General features: G+C 41.9%; 3 protein-coding genes across 3 annotated transcripts in view; all 3 read right to left on the minus strand.

Annotated features, from left to right (window-relative positions):
- Position 1: 1 nt before the first annotated feature.
- tektl1 (tektin like 1) lies at positions 2 to 6,132 on the minus strand. Its single transcript, XM_031867423.1, has 8 exons — positions 5,762 to 6,132; positions 4,879 to 5,163; positions 4,105 to 4,209; positions 3,351 to 3,501; positions 2,317 to 2,483; positions 2,123 to 2,218; positions 1,905 to 2,018; positions 2 to 1,204 (listed from the first exon to the last, which is right to left on the minus strand). The coding sequence occupies exons 1-8, from the start codon at positions 6,077 to 6,079 to the stop codon at positions 977 to 979; spliced, it is 1,464 nt and encodes a 487-aa protein (XP_031723283.1). The 5' UTR covers positions 6,080 to 6,132; the 3' UTR covers positions 2 to 976.
- An 884-nt stretch (positions 6,133 to 7,016) lies between these two features.
- Positions 7,017 to 16,953, minus strand: LOC116394314 (uncharacterized). The gene is made up of 11 exons (XM_031867325.1): positions 16,814 to 16,953; positions 15,036 to 15,252; positions 13,963 to 14,960; positions 13,579 to 13,725; positions 11,975 to 12,052; positions 11,178 to 11,282; positions 9,940 to 10,089; positions 9,608 to 9,763; positions 9,309 to 9,404; positions 8,614 to 8,805; positions 7,017 to 7,867 (listed from the first exon to the last, which is right to left on the minus strand). Exons 2-11 carry the CDS (start codon positions 15,205 to 15,207, stop codon positions 7,763 to 7,765), a joined length of 2,199 nt encoding a protein of 732 aa, XP_031723185.1. The 5' UTR covers positions 15,208 to 15,252; positions 16,814 to 16,953; the 3' UTR covers positions 7,017 to 7,762.
- A 547-nt stretch (positions 16,954 to 17,500) lies between these two features.
- LOC116394375 (lysosomal thioesterase PPT2-like) overlaps positions 17,501 to 19,284 on the minus strand; it is a 5,967-nt gene continuing 4,183 nt past the window's right edge. The window contains exon 8 of the mRNA XM_031867428.1: positions 17,501 to 19,191. Within this exon, the coding sequence (XP_031723288.1) occupies positions 19,048 to 19,191 (144 nt within the window). The 3' untranslated portion in view covers positions 17,501 to 19,047. The remainder of the gene's footprint in view (positions 19,192 to 19,284) is intronic.

Raw genomic sequence — 19,284 nt, forward strand, 5'->3', positions numbered from 1 at the left:
CGACTCTTTCTTGTTACATTCTAGAATAAACCAGTTTTCATCCCAAACACAAGCAATCTCTTAAATTATCCATCTTTATGGATTTAAGTCAGTTTCCGAGTTTTCTCCTGGCTTTCTGCGCTTCCTCGGCCGGCCCAGCTGCAGAGATCTGAAGGGAAATGTCCTCTGATTTCTCTTGATATTCTGTTTGTGGACTCCAAGAACCTCCACACCCAAACTTATCATTCAATTAGGCTGTCAGGTTCCCGGTGACAGTCATGACTTTACAGCGCTCACTGTCCTGCAGAGAATAGCCCCATTCAGATTTGAGGGAATCAATAGGGCTCTGTGAGGGAACTGCACTCTAGTTTATGTCATGTGTATTTTACAGATACAAGACATGTGGCGTGTACTCAGGTAACACAGGGCAGGTTTATTAAATCAGGTCTTATTTGTTAATGAAAGACGTTGCGTTTGGAAGGAGGGCTGTCAAGTGACATGCAGTCCCATGACTAGATATCTGAGAATTTCTGGAAAGGATGTTAAATTCACGGGCTGCTTTTGTTCACAAAAGGCAAGTTTTTCAGTTTATATCTTTAAATATACGGTAAGACTTTTGTTTAATATGGAAATAAATGTGTTTTGGTGAAAAAATCTGATAATCTTGTTAGATAAGATAATCATATTAGACACTACTTCTTTTCTGTTTCTACTTTAACTGTATAAGGCCATTGTTCCTATCATGGTCATATTTTATTGCGGTAAATTAGACCACGATGAAAGGGTTATGGCAAATAAAATGTTGCCATAAGTAGTACAGGTCATTAGTCAAAGCTTACTTAAGTTACCTGAGAAGAATCCTCCGATGTCAACAGAAGAGTCTCACACTCTTTGCAGTGCATCACATTTTACTCATCTTGAACCCGTACATTTTGCACATGACTGCTCCTTATTTCCCACAACACACAAAGCTCATGTCTCTCATATTGCTGCAGCCCTACTGAGTACAAGACATGAGGGGTCGTCTTCTGCCCGCCTCCTGCTGGAGGACAGAGGGCATGGCTCGCTTGTCGACCTGTTTCCGCCTCATGCGGAAGACAGCAGCATCCACCTGAGCCGCTCCTCTCTTGCCGTGCTGGTCGTCCAGCAGCTGCAGACAGGTGCGCTGCAGTCCGGCCAGCTCCCCCTCACAGGACGTTAGACATCGCCTCAGCACTGCACTGCCCTGAGACACACACAGGAAATACATTTAGCCCGGTTTGGTTTGTTTGAGACACTCAGCAGGCGACAAGAGGACTGGTTGGTGTTCGACCACCGAGTGCTTTTTTTAAATATATGGTGTGAACATCTGCAATGCATGTTTTGGGTTTGTCTTTATTTTCACACATGAGGTGAGAAACTCCTCCTATTGTATAGGAAGGACACTTCTAGCTAAGTTTAAAGATAAGAATGTTTGTTTACTGTTATTTCCTGTATTCAGGTCAGTGTTCACCTGACTTATAATGTGTTGAGGCAGTATCAAGAGACAAGTCCCGCTTTGGTTTAGATTAGTGATGCAGATTGTTGTCTGTAGAGGTGCGAGTGCAAGCTCACATAATATTTCCCTTTTTCTCAGAAAGGTTTATTTGTCAACTGACTGTTTTCAAATTCTGGCACCACTTTCTAATAAGGCAATCTTTATCATTTATAACTTGTAGTTAGTGACTTCACAAATGCTTAATAAACAACTCATAAACTTCAGTAATAAATCGTATAACAACTTGTAGGTCGCCAGGTTGTGAAAAAATAAACTGGAGCTGCACTAATCAACGACTCAAACCCCCTTAATGAAATATGAAGAAGAGGGTGGTAGCCACATTCCTATCCTCCTCATTTATGTGTATGTTTGCAGGTATATAAATAGATATTTTGGTAGGACTAAACACCTGTATGAGATGAGCAGCCTCAGGTAACTGTGTCCCTGGATGTCTCTGATAAACCTGCACCAGAGGCCTGTTGAGTTTCTCTCTGGACTGTATGTCGCCGCTGTACTCCGGACCCTGTAAACACACAACAACAACACAAGCATAACTTCACCTTGTGCACATTGTCTCTGAATCTCCAATACATTCACTGATCCTGTTCCACATACACACCAACTAACCTGCACTCTGCCGTGGCTGTGATGAATGCAGTTAATTTCCCTCTGCTTGCGAAACATGGCCTGCCTGGTGGCTGCCGACATCAAAGTCAGGTTTTGCTACAAAAGACAGAATGAAATGGAAATATTATTCTGATACTAAAATGGTGTCAAGAGTATTTTTGTATTGATGTTTAACACGTTATATTTGTCTCTACCTGCAGACTGATTGTCTCTGCAATTTTTTTCACCAGGCCATCGTTGACGCTGCGGTGAACAGCTTTCTGCCTGGTGATGGCACTGGTTAGCATCTGTCTGATGTTTTCCCTCAGTAGCTGTGACTGTTTGACTGTCGAAGTGGACGACTCTAACACCTGTTTACATTCTGCAAGAAGATAAGTCAGTGATCTAAAATATTGTGTTTAAATTAAACAAGTTATGGTAGAAGTGAGGGGATATCCTAAAGTAACCTCTTCCTGCATCTCCTAATATGATCTGCTCTGAGACTGTAAGCAGGTACGTTGTTAGCGATGGTGTAAATTAGCGATGAAAGTATTCAATGTTTTATGGAGAGATACTATGATAATAATGATAAAAATACACATATTTACACTCTGAACATATTCAGTAGTTACTCAGCCCTTTGTAAGACATAATAAAGGACAGTTAGGGACACTAAGGTACACAAGCAATTCATTTCATTAAATAGAGTGAAGGCATACAGTCTTGCACAGTTTTTAGCCATGCTAGCGATGTGGCTCTAGGTCCACCATTTTGTGCCGGACTGAAAAACAACTATTGGATGGATTGCCATGACATTTGCTGCAGACAAATGACTTTGGTGAGCCCTTAACTTTTAAGTTAGCACCAACATAAGGTCTGTAATTTGCTTTATGACCAAATAAAACTAATGACATTTCCATCAGCCTCAGCTATACTTTGTTTTTTAGTGCTGATTAAAAATGTTAGCATGCTAACATACTAAACTAAGATGGTGAACCTTGTAAACATTAGCATTGTCATTATGAGCACATTATCACACATATGAACTTTTAAGTAAATTAATATCCTGAGTCTTAAACTCAACAAATACCAATGTTTCAAATGTTTTAAAAAATGTGTTGAAAATGAATCTCCTTCTGTTGTCGTGCTTTGAGTAATTAGTCTTTTCTCCTTGAGAGCTGCTTTTAACAGCACGATTGGCTGCAGGCATTGGGCATTGACACCGTTTGACTTCATGTCCTGAGTGTACCTGGAGTGAAGGGGCTGACGGGGTCTATTCTGTTGAAGGTCTGAGCAGCCCGGCCAGGTCCTCCAGCAGAGCTTCTGTGAGGCAGCAGATCCAGGACAAGAGCCCTCTCACCGGCACAGTCCAGCAGCTGTCTGCTGCTCCGACCCAGGGCCTGGAAGACACACTAGGGCTGCAGCTAACGATTATTTTCAAATGTTGATTCCTCTGCCAATTATGTAAGAAATGAAAAGCAGCACATTCTCCCACTGAGAGCTGAAACAAGAAGATATTTAATTGTTTTCCTTTGAAAGAATTACTCAAATGATTTATCAATTATCACAATAGTTGCCAATTAATTTTTCAACTCCAGAACAAACTCCAGAACTGATTTTGTGTTTGGCTTCCTGGTAGGAAGATTCACTCCAAGTTCCCTTGAAGCCATTTTCACTGTGCAACTTATATTTTCTATGTAGCTTGTTAAACTGTTTTCTTATGAAGAGGGCTTTATTGTAAGAGTGAATGACATTATCATAATAGGTCTTGGCAGGTACGCACTAGAATTGATTTTACTTTGCATTCATATAATTTGATCTCTGTTCAAAAGGAAACTTTAGGAGGTTATTGGTGCGTGAAGGCTTTGGCAGCGTCGTTTTTCCTCTATCACTCGTGCCAGTAAATCACATGGAAGGGCAAGTGGAACAGAGAGAAAGAAACAGACACGGGGGGGGGGGGATGAGTCAACTGATGCAGACAGAACAGTGACGTTGTAAATCACCTGTAGCAGGGTCAGTGTGTTTCTCAGCACTTCCTCCAGATCCTGTTTCAACTGGGCCAGCTCTCTTCTCTCCCACAACAACAAGTAATCAGCACCGTCTCTCTCCTGCAACAGAGCGGACCTGTCAGCAAACACATCTCCTCTCTTTAAGCTCGCAATGCAGAGCTCAATATATTAATCCACCCGTCGTATCACTTACACCACGTCTGGTGTTGGATTGAGCTGGAATGGCAGTGAAAACGTAACATACTTTTTATCGTAAATATTGAAAGGATTTAACAATGGTTCGATATCAGCAGTACTTTGTCTGAATAAGTGAGTAATAATAATGTGTGAGGCGCGTGTGACTATAACAAAACTTTTGTAGTTTTTTTGAGTTTCCTGCATGTTTCTGCAGGTGAAATCAAAACATTACCAGGGCAGAAAATAAACTAAGAATTGACTAAATTATCTATTTATAGAGAGCTAAATCATAAATATATTATTTGTATCCTTAGATAAACATAAAGTCCAAAATCGACAGTGATTGAGACTAAAAGTTCAAATATTTAAGATCTGTGCAACTTGAGCCTCGACTCAAATGCAACACCACAGTGATCCCTGTGGAGAAACTATTTTTGGTGTTTTTCAGAACAAAACAAAACAGCGATATATGATGCAGTGTCCTCCTTGTGGATCGCCTGGTTATATGACTGTATTCCTCACACTATTGCCCAAAGAACACAGCACAGTGTAGGGAAAAGATTTGAGCAAAGAGACGAGAGTAAACTTAACGGTTTCAGCAGGGGACGGCCTCCTGGTCCTCCCCTCCGAGCTCCTCCTGTTGACGGTCAGATCGGTCCTGAGGCTGCGCAGCATCCTCTCCAGGTGACCCCTCTCCCTCTCCAGCTTGATGCCCTCCTGGGTCGTCTGGCCGGCCTGCCTGCGCAACTGGCCCTCCACCTCCCGCACCCTCCGCATGCACTCAGAGGCCACGGCCACACTGGCCCCTGCACACTGCTCACGCAGGCTGCTCGGCGGGAACGGGGCCACAGACTTTCTTTGGGAGCCACTAGGGAACTTCAGAAGAGCGTTAGATGACGACTTCTAAATGTCTGAGTGAGTGATGGAAAGTTATCAAACACAACTACACAAATACCATGCAAGTACAATTTTGGAGGTACTAGTACTTGACTAGTAGTTTCCATTTTATGAAACTTTATACTTCTACTCCATCTCAGAGAGAAATAATATTATGCTTTTTACAACTTTAAATCTATTTAACAGCTTTAATAATTACTTTACAGATTACGATTTGTATTTACAAAACACATAAGCAGCCTCTAAAATATAGACTCAACCATGTTAATGCATCTGTAATAACAATCAAATAATGTAATGAATGTACTTTAACACTAGCCTTTCAGTATAATGAATGGGCCTACTTATGACTGATAATAGGCTTCTTAGACTTGCCAATGCAGGACTTTTAGGCTACTTGTGAGTTACTGTGTACTGTGGTATATTCTGTATGCAAGATATATAGGTCTACTTCGCCATTTGAAAACATTACTTTATCCCAAATGAGTCAGATCAGTGAAGTGCTTCCTGTCCTCAGTGTTCAGGTCGCCTATAGCCTGCAGGCAGCACATCTCTCTGCACGCCTGTGCTTTCTCACCGTCGCTCCTGCGGTTTTCGACCTTTGCATCTTATTTTTGCAGACGCAGTCACGGCTCTCTCCGCATTCCTGCGCTGTGATCTTATCTTCCGTCGTGCCCTCCGTGCGCTTCGGGGTGAAACTAGCGGTGGCGCTGCAGCTCCGGGGAAAGCTGCAAGTTCCGGACCGACCGGCTCGAGTCTCCCGCACCAGGCGCTCCGCCCGCTGGATGGTGCGGACCGTTCCATCGCGCCAAGACTCCGGTCCGATGGTGACGAAACCGAGGGGAACCGACTGGACCTGCATTCCTTCACATCCACCGTCCTCTCTAAATATCATGAATCTTTCTAATTAATAGCATTTATCTACTGAGAAGCATCCGGAGTGAGAACTTTGTGAGAACTGTTGAGGTATGAACTCCATAGCAACGGTTCCTGAAGTAACAAGAAACTCAAAGCTATTAGGTGATTGGCTAGAGGAGAAGACGGGGGGTGATGTCACTCAACACCGGCTCTTATTGTCAAATCCCCATTCATTGTCCCCATAGACAAAATGTCACGTGATTCAGAGTTGAAGCACGTGTACAGGTTGAATCTATCAACTCTTCGAACGTGCAACTAACTAGAAAATATGTTTTTTTGATGAAAAGTCAAAGTTAAAAGCCTGTGAAATTAAACGCTTTTTTAAAGATAAATTAACTACGACTCCCAGGATGCATTTCGGCAAGAAATATCCAATCACAGAGCTTAGAATTCTGTTCTAACGCTAACGGCAGGTAAAAGAACGGGTAATCACTTTACTTTATTTGTAGATACCTTTAAGAACTTTAGCGTCGTGTTTGGTTCATTTATTTAAAGTTCAAATGTTTTCAATTCACGACGAGGATGTTCTGAAAAATGCTTTTTCATAGCGACGGCGGGAGAGGCTCCTGGGTATTGTAGGCTATTTTGACCCGTCAATTACGCCAAAATGACGCACGACCCATGCGCACAACACATGATTTAAACGCCTATAGGATTCTTAAATTATCCGGGATATTTCTGATTTTACATTTATTTGACACTATCCATTTCCCTGGAATTATAACATATGATAACATGTGACGAAAACAATTGATAAATTAAAGAAAAAAGTGAAATGCAGAATGGGGAAAAACACTTCCGGAACCAGCGCAACCACCAAGTATGTATGATAGTTCACGAAATAACAGCGTCTATAGACATAAGTACTTTGGATCAGAGTGTTTAATTCTCTTGAGCTAAACAAAAAAACAAACAGGAAATGTCTCCAGTAATGAAGTCCCATACTAACTAACATTACTAAACATGTACACGTTTAAGATGTAAAAAAAAGTGTGACATAAAAGCCAAAAAGGAAAGAGGTTAAAAATATAATTTTGGTCCAAAATATTTCCCTCCAGAAGTGCCATTATAGCACTGTAAACAAAAAAAATGACAGTTCTGTACCATAAAGTGAAAAGACAAACACAATAAAGAAACTGCAAATAAGTTACATTTAGATTTAAAGCTATTTCATACCCGCGCCTGTCCTAAAGGACACATTTAATGCTACTCAGGATCCACCAACATTCATACCATTCAGAAATGTTTGTATCAACAATCCTACTGCATGCAATGAGATCCAATCACTGCCCGATCATTAGACCCACTACATTCAAAACATAACTAAATACAGTAATCTGGTGATTTTAAATCAAGTATTAAACATCCAGTTATAAGAACTTGACATCCCTCCACACTGAAAAGCAGGTTGTATGAGTCTCTTAAGTCTGAAATTACTGATTCAGTCCAGAGAATCAAGTAGTTATTGTGGAAAATTGCCAAAACAAGACGGGTCTGCAAATGCAAACCTCAAAAATGTAGAGAGATAAATATAAATAGACTTAAAGTTCACCACGATAAATATGCTGCAGAGGCAAAACGGTGGTGTAGAAAGTGCAAAAGAGATCTTCCTTCTCCGTGCAGTTAGTTTGCGTCCGGTGCGTACAGTCGTCGTCCTACATCACAGTGTGTGTTTGACGGCCGTCAGAGGTTCACGTTTGTTCTGCAGGTTCTGCTGCAGCTCTCTGAACAGATTGTCACGCTCCTCAGCATCCAACAGGATTTGCTGAAGAAAAATAAAAGAAGTCAGTCACCATCGCAAGTATTCATGATGAATTTTCAGATACATGACATACTTTTTTAGCAGGATATATTTATTGTTGCATTTTGCCGTTTCGTGGTATTGGTTAGCAATCCCAGAAAATACAGTATTCCCAATTTATCCTTTAATGTAAGTGCTGCACTTTATGCTTTTGTTGACCCACTTTTATTTTGTTCTTTTTCAGTTAGAAGTAGATGGAGAGTTTTTAGAATTACCTTCTAACTCGTTACTATTGTTGAGAAATTAACAACATTATTTTTCTTGATAAGACTGCGAGTCTATTAAAAGCTGGAGGATCTGACATTAAAACCTGCCACTGATGTTTAGGATTGTTTAAGGTTTTTCATTTAAGAAAAAAATGTTGAAACTACGCCTCCAAAAACAAAAAGTAGAAAAGTGCTGTTTTTTGCAAAAAAGTCATATTTTGTAGCATGCCGTCATGTATGAACTTAAAATAAAATATTTCTTTGGGGAGAGAGAAATTTAGGACTACAACTAATTTCATAATTGATTTATCTGCCAAATATTTTTACTGTGAAATTTTCCATGTCGTTTTGTCCGACCAACAGTCCAAAACCCAAAGACAGAAAATCCTCACATTTGAAATTATTTAGCATATCAAAAACACTGGTGTTAAACTAACGTGGACGATGTGTTCCACAATTGTCTCTGAATATTGAGACAACAAGCATCAGATTCCTGCACTTTACCTCTATGAGTTTGTCTCTCTTCTCCAGGCTGTCCCTCAGTTTCCTCTCCTCTCTCTCTCGGTCCTCTATGTCGTTCTGCCGGGTTCTATCGGCCTCCTTCTTCTCCTTCTGCTTCGCCCTCAGCTCCCGCCGAATGTCGCTGAGTTGCTCCGTCAGAGAGGACACGGTCTGACTGTGACTCCCCTGCTGATTCTGGGGAAGAGGAAAAGGGAATAGTTCAAAAGGTTGAGACGCTGTGTTGTCTGTGTGTGCTAGTTAGCTGAGCTTTGCATAAAGACTGCAAACGGGGGGAAACCGCTAGCCCGGCTCTGTTCAAAACCTGCCTTCCAGCACATCTACAGCTATCTAAATTAATTATTATTTCATAAAAATTTTTTTTTAAAAATGACTGAAACAATTAATCAATTATCAAAATAGTTGCTTATAGTTAGTACTTAGTGGATTATTTTTTCTGTCGATCGATTACCAACTAATCGTTTCAGCTGTACTCCACACCATGCAATCAAGGTCTTAAATCAAAAATTTGAAAAACTATTAAATATTGTTTTCTGTAATATCAAAGTCTAAATCTATAAAAGTGTTCTGTGTCAAGAAGTTGTAGGTGAAAAAAAAAAAAATCATTCTCAACTTATTTTTTCCAGTTTTCTCTTCATTGTAAACAACATTCAAATCCCCTCCTCCTGCTAACATCTCACCTGCACCATGTCCTGGTACTCCTGCAGGGCTGTGGTGAGTTTGGTGACCTCCATGCACAAGGTGGCGCCATTTCCCTCCGTGTCTCCTACAAAACCCTGACCAATCAGAGAGAGCATGGAGGAAAATGACATGTTGTGAGTAACAGTTTCCCTCATTTAATAATACAGAGAGAAGGAAAGCGCTGCAACTTTATACCAAAGGTGGAAGACATTAAATTAACACTTTATATCCCTTTGAAAAGGGAGGGAGACAGACCTCTCCTCCCATACTAGCCAGAAATTACACCCTCGTATATTACCTGCACATCTTTCTGACAGCTCGCCAGCTCCTGGATCAGAGCCTCCTTCTCCTGCAGGACAGTGGCGAGGGCGCAGTCCCTCTGTCTCCACACCGCCCTCTCTTTCTCCACCTCCTTCAGCCGTCGCTCCTTCTCCTCCAGAGCCACTCGCAGCTCCTGCAGCAAAGGCAAAACACAGTTCTATCTAAATAAAAGTTCCAAGTGCATGTAGAGTGAACTGTGCACGGGACAAAGTACAAATGTACACTGTGTCTGAAGGTAGTAAGAATTTGTTTTGAACTGCAATGCATGCACTTCCATCCCCGGTTTCTAATGTGTGCGTGTGTTCGTACGTTGATGATATCCTGGTTGCACTGCAGCACGGCGTTGAGTGTGTCGAGGTCTCCCTCTCGGTCTCTTCCAGCCTTCCGCAGTGCCTCGATCTCTTTCTCCATGCTCTTGTCCTTCGCCGTCGCTTCGGACCTCACAGTCTGCAGGGCGGCCTACAGATCACAAAACGTTGTCATGCGAGACGTCCAGTTTAGATTTAAATACAACATCTGTAGAGCTGAAACAATTCGTCGATTAACTGATAGACAGAAAATGTGTTGCCAAATGTTTTGATTATCGAATAATCACTTGAGTACATTTTCAAGCACAAATACCAAACATAAAACATTGATTTTGACTTTTGGAAGTTGTAACATTCATTTTTCACTATTTTCTGACATTTCATAGACCGAACGACAAATCCATAAATCGTAAAAAAAAGAAGAAGAAAACTCAGGAAGACCGCTTGGTTCTAAAGGTGTAGCATTTATCCTGTGACAAAACTTACTTATGCTGCCTGCACATTTACTGTTCACTGCTTATCAGACCAGGGTTTCTGCAGGGTCCATTAAGTTCAATTTAAGACCTTTTTAATACCAAACAAAATGTTAATTTATACCAAATTGAAGATCATACCAGCCAAAACATGAAAGTGTAACTGGAAACCGGTAAAGATATGGCCTAGAATTTATCACTGCTTTCAGTACCTCTCAGAAGAATACAACAATCATTTCTAATAAATAATTAAATCAATGCAACGTGAAACCCTGATAAGCAGAGAAAACAAATTATTGATTAAAGGTTTTTTTTGATTCTCAATTTTTTAAATCTGTCTAGAAACAATAGTCAGGTGCCTTTTGTGAAGACTGAAACAGGTTTTTCTTGCTGTAAACATCCAAATTCATAATTTGCTTCAAACAAGATGTTGATCTTCATATGATTTAATGACAGAATGAAGTTAACTCAAAACACAGTGTGTAATGTCAGCCATACTCTCTCCACAGAGCTGGAGGAAATTGCTGAAATGCTACTGCTGGACTGGTAAAAACCTCCTACAGGCCTGAGGTAAAAATACCAATCACAGGACCTGCTCTGCTCATACAGAAACCTCCAGGGACAGCAGCATGGAGTCTGACGACTATCAGCAAAAGTCTGTCTGCTCATGCCGATTACTGCTACGCTTCAGTGAGAGGGTGTGTCATCATAAGCAGACATAAGCATGTCAATAGTCAGGGTGGAGAAGGACAGAGTCGACTCTAACCTTGTTGTCAGATTGAGTTTCCTTCAGATTCTCAGTCAGCTTGTTGGCCAGCTCTGTGCCTGCTGCCTCCTCCACACACAGCCTTCTGATCAGACCCATGCACTCCTGGAAGAGAGGAAACATCTGTCTGAACACACTAACAGCACTGTAGCTAGGGGGAAAAAACATTTCAACTGCAGTTTTTAAGTTCAGTTGACAGATTTAAGTGCAGATTTTTGTAAGAGTCAAGCATAAATAAGCTAACAAGTTACTGGCTGTGGTTTCCCATCCAACACACAAATATGGGTGTGGTTGGTATTGATCGTCTCATCAACCTGCTTGTTATGAAAAATATATTTGTATTTATTTACACATTCAAAAATAAAAGAAGCCATTAGTGTGACACAACATCAAGCCACGGGTAAAAGTGCAACAGGGACTCTGTTCTACAGTCACTTATTGATCATCTTTAATATTCTGTAATCCATTCAAGCACCCTTAACGGTCCTGTTTGCTTTAACCACTATGACGTTGATCCAGAGTGACTTACAATGAGAGCAACATTCCAATGAAGTCCCTGCTGTAAATCATCAACCTACCAAGTAGCTAAAAATAAAAGCAGCCATGATCAAAGCTTAAAAAAAACAAACCATACTTCAGCGTCAACGGTACAATGTAGTGAACCGACAAAGCAGCTTTGACGCTGCCACTTTAAGGGCGTACAGTGACTTTGCAGACAAACATTCCTGTGAGCTTTGAAGAGGATCTCACTGCTGTGTGCATGACTGAGTCCCGTCTCCCCTCATCACCTCACCCACCTGGATCACGCGCTCCCGGCTGTGCAGGGAGTGACTGAAGCTCTGCAGCAGGGAGCTGCCACCCTCCTCCTGGAGCAACTGGAGGACAGAAGGAAACAAATGACGATGGTTTCTTTTAAAACGTCAAACTGTGTCACTGAAACAATCCGGGAGTAGAGCCGAGTAAATTATACGGCAGAATCTACGGCCTGGGTTTAGGTGCTGCAGCTACGGATTATTGAAAACATTAGAAAAACAGTAAAATAAAATAAATAAATCGGATGTCAGCCCAAACATAATATAACGCACAATCAAAAAGACTAATTCTTCTACTTATAAACTTATTTTTTTAAATTCTGGTTAAATTTTCTTCAGTATATCAACTTAACATCTGCAGCTCTACTGGGTTTCATTTGAAAGGTTTCGATATTGGATATTATGAATTGATTCAATTTAAAATTGAAAACAAGCAAATCTTTGGACAATGCAAACGTGAGGATATTTTAAACTATATTTGACATTTTGAGGAATACCTCTGCTGCTTGTCGGTCAGGACCTGTAGCTCTCAGTCGGAAAATTTTATTTGAATTTTCCTCTCTGCCATTCCGGTCTACTGTGTTCTTGGCGTAAAGGCAACATTTATACTTTCCCACGTGGATAATTGCAAATTTCACTCGGCTGCAAGACTTTATGGGCACGTTTATGCTGAAATGTCATTGGTGCAATATCTTTTTTTAAATATAAATCGGACCTTGAGACGGGGCCGACAGCGGTTGGAAGCGGCCACAACCCTTTCATTGTGGGTTTGCTGATCAGTGTGTTGTTAGTCCCAGCTGTCACATTCAGTTCAGCACATAACTATACACAATACATAAGGTTAATAGTTCAGCAGGCTTTAATTTAAGACAGAGTTATCAGGTTATGGTTTTTAGTGAGATAGTCACGAACTGTGAATCACAGCTGAGCCGATGAATCCATGAAGATTTGTTCTAAGGTGTGCTGATCACTTTAAACGTTTAAACCTGCAGCTATACTCCCACGTACTTCACATTCATTCTTCCTAATATTCAAAACGAGGGGCGTTGTGGCTTTGTGCTCACATGAGACGCAGGGATCGGGTTATGTGGACTCTACAAAGCAACTGAGGTGCTTTTTAATGATTTTCTCTGTCATAAGACTACTGAGCCCGGGGCAAACTCCACCGGTCGGGGAGGATTCCAGAGAGAGGCTGTGTGTGTGTGTGTGTGCGTGTGCATCTCTTTATCTGCACCTGTAAATGAGGAAACGCAGACACACCCTTCAATGGACACAAAAGTACATCCACCCTCCATTCCTTTATAACGCTGCATTTGTGCTACGTCAACATTCACAGTGTGGTTTATGGAGCCGTTTGGACATGTGACTGTGTGATGTTGCACTGTGAAAAAAAACAACAAAAACCTGTTTTTCTTTTGTAAGAGGACAAAAAAAAAAAAAAGGGTTGGGACGCAATTATCTCTCATGACAGCTGGTTAAAAATAACGCGTGTGTGTGCGTGTATATAAACGCCTGGTACCTCACAACTTCACTGACAACATATAATGGTCTCTAAGTAGAGTGTGTGAGAGGACAAACTGAATACTTACAGGGACCCAGTCGTCTGATCCATTGATTTCGATTTGTTGGGCCCTCCCATGTTTCAGCTCAGCCTCCAGGGTCCTGATTTGGGCCACAGCCTGGTCCAGCTGGCCTCGCAGGTGCCGGACAGCGTGGTGAACCCTGCCAGTAGTGCTCTGAAATGATTTAGTTGTGGTACTATTTAGTGAAAACACAGGTGAAATGTGTCGCTCTGATCTTGTCGTACTGCTGGACTGACCTCGGTTGCTCCCGGATTACCTGTTGCAGCAAATTGTGTCAATATTTACAGCGCGCACACACACACACACAGCATCTGGTCAGAGTCCTTCCATTTGTATATAGTACATGTTAGTAATCGAGGGCAAGCTCAGACAGGAAGGAGAAACACTCACCTCTCGATGAAGAGGCATGAACTCGTCCCTCAGCTCTGACAGCACATCCCCGTCCTCTTCGTTCATTTCCTCCCCTCCGTTCTCCACACTCCCGAAGCGCAGCACCCTGTTCACCGAGGGGAACGCCGTCCCTCCAACTGTCCCCGAGTACTTCCTGTCCAGAACTGGGATCCTACTCCCCGATGGCGAACCGACCGGCTTTCCTTCAATGCCCCTCAGCTCCATCAGCAAAAAGTTGGTCGACCGAACACCCGGCGGGTCGAACGGGTCGTTGCCATCAAGAGAGTCCATAGACTGAAAGGACTCGGTGCAGGAGGACTCCTGTAAGGACAGGGTGGACCCCCCTAGGGAAGAAGGCATGGAGCTGCAGGATGTCACCCTCTGCCAGTGGAGGGGCATGCTCTGGGATTTGTCCCGCGACAACGCCAACGGGGAGAATGATTGGAGAGGCAAACGGCGAGGGACCCCACAAACGGACTCGTAATTCGAGTCGGACACCCGCAGAGAATCACAGCCTTCACATCCTTTGCCCTTCCTGCATCTTTTCCCCGTTCTTATAAAATACGGGCACATGTCCCACTTCTCGGACCAGCACTCATACTCCGAGAGTGCCATATTCTCCTTGAGCATCTCCCTGTAGCCCTCCTTCTCCGCCTCTCCGTCCTCCTCGCTGGTGCTGCCCCTGCTCTGGACGTCCCGCGGGTGTCTCTGGTAGTAGTTTTGGCGCACCCACTGTCGGATCTTGTCCCTCTCCTGCGTCAGCTTCTGAAGCCTCTCGGACGAGAGCACCCTCACCCTGGCTATCACCGAGTCGAACTTGAACACCCGCTCGAGGACGCACACGCATTTGCCACACACGAACTCCGCCTGCCCGCTGCCTCGGGTTATAGACTGCCCCAGTATGTGAGTCAAGACCGAGAGCAGGTCCATCCCTTTGGACGGGGAGCTCAGGGAAACCTGGGAGAGCGACACCGAGGAACCCAGAGACAACGTGCTGCCTGTGAAGAGTAAAAGAAAGTTCAGACATTTCTTTACTTCATTTTGAACTTCCTCTTTACTTGCTCCAGACTCACCCCAGGGGCTGCTCTGCGAGGACCGGGACAGGCTTCCTCCTCTCACAGACCCTGTCGGGGTCTGAGCCTGATCAGTATTCTTATTTTGGGCTCCAAACAGCCACCGCCTTTGGTTTCCCTGGAGAGTGCCGCCACACATTCGGCACAGGTCATGTTTACCTCTGGAGGACATCGTGGACAGAGAGGGCTGATACTTTTCACCTTGTTGTTGGAAATTCTGTGAATTAAAAGCAGAAAAAACAAAAGTAAAAGGGATGCATTTACAGACGTGGTTTCCAGCCTGAGAGGTGAGATGACATGTGAGCGCCTCACAGAGCCGCTAACTTGGCTGTAAACGAAACAGTATTTCACATAAGATTGTTATGTTTAATACTATATAGTTTTTACCTCTTTAGGTCTCCAAAATGATTCAAATTAAACCAATGAAAATCCCTCTTAAATCAAAGTAATCACAAATCTTAGATATAAAACTTACAATAAGGACCCGAGGAGAAGTTTTCAATCTTCAATCAAAAGGAGAGATATTTTAAGATGTCACATTGGCTTTTGCATGGGAACATGTAATGGGCATTCGATACACCAGACGATTAATCCAGAAAATAACTGCTAGATTTATTAATTGATATTGAAACAAAACAATCGCTCCTCGGAGATTTATTATGTCTGTATACGTCTATTTACCCGTCTTAAATGATTGTCTCGTTTCCAAATACTATCAGCAATTCACAAGAAAAAAAAAAAGGACCTCTAACAGTCATAAACGTGGCCCAGCAGATAGATCTGGTGGGTTGAGAACCACTGGATTTACACATATTCATTATAGGAGAGAAGCTAGAGAAAGAAGCTTCCTAATTTAAATCAGGATAACAGCTGGCAGTGCCTTTTGCTCTTAAAAAGTTGAATAGACATATTTCTCCAGCTCTCTTCACATTTAAAACAGGTCAGATAAAGTGTGATTGAACTATCTTATCCCAGTGTGACATGTTGAGCGTCTCCTTGTCGCTTTGATTAATGGTTTACTTTCATCTCTTCCCTGAGTGGATGTTTTGGCCGGTTTACAGCCGCTCACAGCTGCTGGGTGTTTACAGTAGCTTCCCACAGGGCTGGACACGTCGACCATGAGCCACGCTGACAGTGAATTCAGTCAGACTGTCGATGAACGAAACTCTCTGTAACGTTCAGAGTCTCCATGAACCTTTCCCCACTCATAACGCATATATGAGACATCCTTCAACCATTTAAGACTAAATCACACCATAGATTTAACTTTAAAATGTGTGGGAGGTTGTTTGCGTACAGGAAACCATGAATTAAAACACATACACGCTATAAACTGCGAGCTTTGACTGCTCGAACACAACAATTAAAAGCTTTTTTTCTCTTTTTCCGGGAACTGCAAACAGCATGCAACGTTTCCAAAAAGGGACAACCCTTCATCGTCCAGTGGAAAACAGTTGAACTACAGTGGATCTGGTGCTATTTTAAACGACTGAAGTGCAGCGATTCCATGTGAAAGTAACGTGCGCGTGTCAAAGTGGAGCAGCAGGAACATAATAACCGTGAGCCTTCAGAGCAGTCTTCACTTCACAAACACACAATATATAAGCTTTCACGTAAGGTCTTACGTTCGAGTCTTCCGGGCTTCCTGCAGCTGACTAAAGTTTAATTAAAGTCCGACACGCGAGGGAGAAATCTTCCCTGTTGTCTCATACATAATAAGTGAAGCGCTTAAAGTCACACATGAAATAAAGATTGAAGGCTGAGGTAAAGTTTCTTACTTAAAAATCTCCACCGGGAGCTGAGCCGGAGCCGCGTTGCACCACACCGGAGGAGCACAGGAAGAGAGGAGGGTGTCACCTTGCTGGCGTCATGGCTCATACCTGTTTAGAGCAGCGCGAGCACGCGGCGAGCGCGAGGAGGCGGGTTGACACAGTAGGGGGGGGGAGACCTGTATCACCAATCAACCCATTGTTTATTATCAATCTGGCTGTGAGCGCGTTGACGTAAAGGGGCGGTGCTTGCAGCTTATTGACCAATCACAAACATGGAACATTTTAAAACCCAAGAGGTAAACAGTAAGACTATAAGACTATAACTATCTGAGACACATACTAAGAAGTTTAAACACATAATTCAGGCTGAAAGTAACAGTTTAACTAACTACCAAATGCAGGAAAGACACCTGGCAAAAAATAATTGCAGACTGTGTGAATGTGTAAATAAATAGATTTATAATACCGCTTCTTCAATAGAGGACAATAGATCTGACTATAATTACATGGACAAGGACTAACACATATCAATTATGGTGAAAGGGGAATGGAGCAAAAAACAGAAATCCTTTTTATTTGCATAACTATAAAATATGTATATATTTTAAAATAGAATGTATTAATTGGATAAAGTCCCTTTTTTTCTATTACCTCACAATCCATAACTCGAGCGCTATGAATTAGGACATTCAATTTGTTTAATTGATTGATCACACCCCCTATATGCTGCTTTCATCTGTTCATGTGTAAAGGGCAAACGAGTCAACATGTAGGCATACAGTCTACAGTCAGAGCCAGTGAGCATTATCTACAGTGCCTGTTTCAGGACATGCTGCACAAACACTTTAACTTTCAACAATGAAACCGGATCATTACAGATCAATCTGAAAGTGTTCAAATAAATCTGAAACAGGGACAGACAATAACAAAAACTACATATCATTTAAAATGTCCAGTTTTTATTTAGTTGTTTCTGTTTGAACTCAATCCTGCGGTCAGTTTTGAGGTGCACTTCATGATTGCAGTATCTATATTTAAATGTGCTAATTTGTGTTATTGTACTTAAATGAAGGTGCAGCAGCTTTACAATAGACTGCAGTCCAATGCAACAACAACATCGCATACTACAATGTCAAAAGAGTTGAAACAGCACCTTTGGCAATGTCATCATCAATTCAAAATGTGAAGTTTGATAAGGGAATTATGTGCATTACAATGAAAGTGGGTTTGTATTCCTGTGGATTGTTTGCTGGTTATAAAGTGTGATTTGTTACAACATATCTCAGACGCGAGAACCGCAAAAAAGCTAATCACAAATTTCTGACAATGCCTTTGGGAAATATTTAATTTTTTGAAAGGAAAAGGTAAAAATAAGACAATAAGTTGTATGGTGAGGGCTAAAGTTTCATAAAATAAAGAAAATAGACAAATAATTTAGCGATTGGTGTTCCGATAAAAGACTTTAATGCAGATATAAAACCCAAGATTTCAGATATTCTTAAAGGATCAATTAATACCAAGTGACATCAGAAACATCACTCAACAACTCTCCATCCTGCCTAAAAGTTTCAATCTAAAGTGGAGGACAGCTCAGTTTTCCTTCACACTTCAGAGTACCATAGACTTCCACCAGAGGGAAGTGATTGATCAGTCAACGCTCATGTATGGCCACAAGGTGTGGCTCATTGGGTCACTTCAGACTGTCCCTTGCAATATTAAGGACCATCTGAGGATGATGGGAAAGGACTAAAAATGCAAGACCACAGAGTCTGAACACAAAAAGAGATCTGTGGATAAACATTTATGCCAATTTTTCTTTAGCTAATTTGTTTTAGTTACATCTGAATACCTAACAAATTCTCATTGGACAAATGGACCCTGTAATTCTGCCTTTTAGTCATAATTTGGCATATTTACTGGAGAAAGGAATATGTGAAATATATCTGCACTCCCAACATTTAAACATTGGTTAAATGAACTCATTAGAATGCATCATAAGGAAAGAATCCACTATAATCTATCAAGGAAACCCACAATATTATGATATGGAAATCTTAATCTTGTCTAATATATCTGTCTAACCTTCATAAAGGGAAGAAGCTTGTGGAAAACTATGTTGCTATTTGTAATAGGATTTTGGTTTGTATGGTTGCTGTCTTGTTTAAAAGTAAAAATAAATAAAATGTGTCTATTTCAGTTGAATGATAGTTTGCATTGACATCTCTTACACTCGTTTGTTTTCATGTCAGCCACTTCTCTATGCAGCTCGTGAACACGGTGTAGTTCGAGTGCCATTGAACGTGCTTCACTCCGGAGTGAACGCACACCGCCACGTCGCCACGGTCCTCCAGCGCCTTCAGCCCAAACGTGTCGCTCTTGTAAAACTTTCATAGGGAGAGAAGAAGAAAAGGAAGGGTTACTACGAGAGAGAGAGAGGGAGAGAGAGAGAGAGAGAGAGAGAGAGAGAGAGAGAGAGA

This window comes from Anarrhichthys ocellatus, unplaced genomic scaffold, assembly GCF_004355925.1.
Source record: "Anarrhichthys ocellatus isolate YVR2014 unplaced genomic scaffold, GSC_Weel_1.0 scaffold39, whole genome shotgun sequence".
Lineage (NCBI taxonomy): Eukaryota > Metazoa > Chordata > Actinopteri > Perciformes > Anarhichadidae > Anarrhichthys > Anarrhichthys ocellatus.

What these genes read in the sequence shown, in the direction of transcription:
- tektl1 (XM_031867423.1), bottom strand. Translation starts at nt 6,079, where the DNA reads ATGATATTTAGAGAGGACGGTGGATGTGAAGGAATGCAGGTCCAGTCG. An exon ending in ACACACTGACCCTGCTACAG is followed by an intron (nt 3,502 to 4,104) that starts GTGATTTACAAC and finishes TGTGTCTTCCAG; the next exon opens with GCCCTGGGTCGGAGCAGCAG. An exon ending in ACAGCCACGGCAGAGTGCAG is followed by an intron (nt 2,019 to 2,122) that starts GTTAGTTGGTGT and finishes GTGTGTTTACAG; the next exon opens with GGTCCGGAGTACAGCGGCGA.
- LOC116394314 (XM_031867325.1), bottom strand. Translation starts at nt 15,207, where the DNA reads ATGTCCTCCAGAGGTAAACATGACCTGTGCCGAATGTGTGGCGGCACT. An exon ending in GATCAGACGACTGGGTCCCT is followed by an intron (nt 12,053 to 13,578) that starts GTAAGTATTCAG and finishes TCTGTCCTCCAG; the next exon opens with TTGCTCCAGGAGGAGGGTGG. An exon ending in AGTACCAGGACATGGTGCAG is followed by an intron (nt 8,806 to 9,308) that starts GTGAGATGTTAG and finishes CCTCTTCCCCAG; the next exon opens with AATCAGCAGGGGAGTCACAG.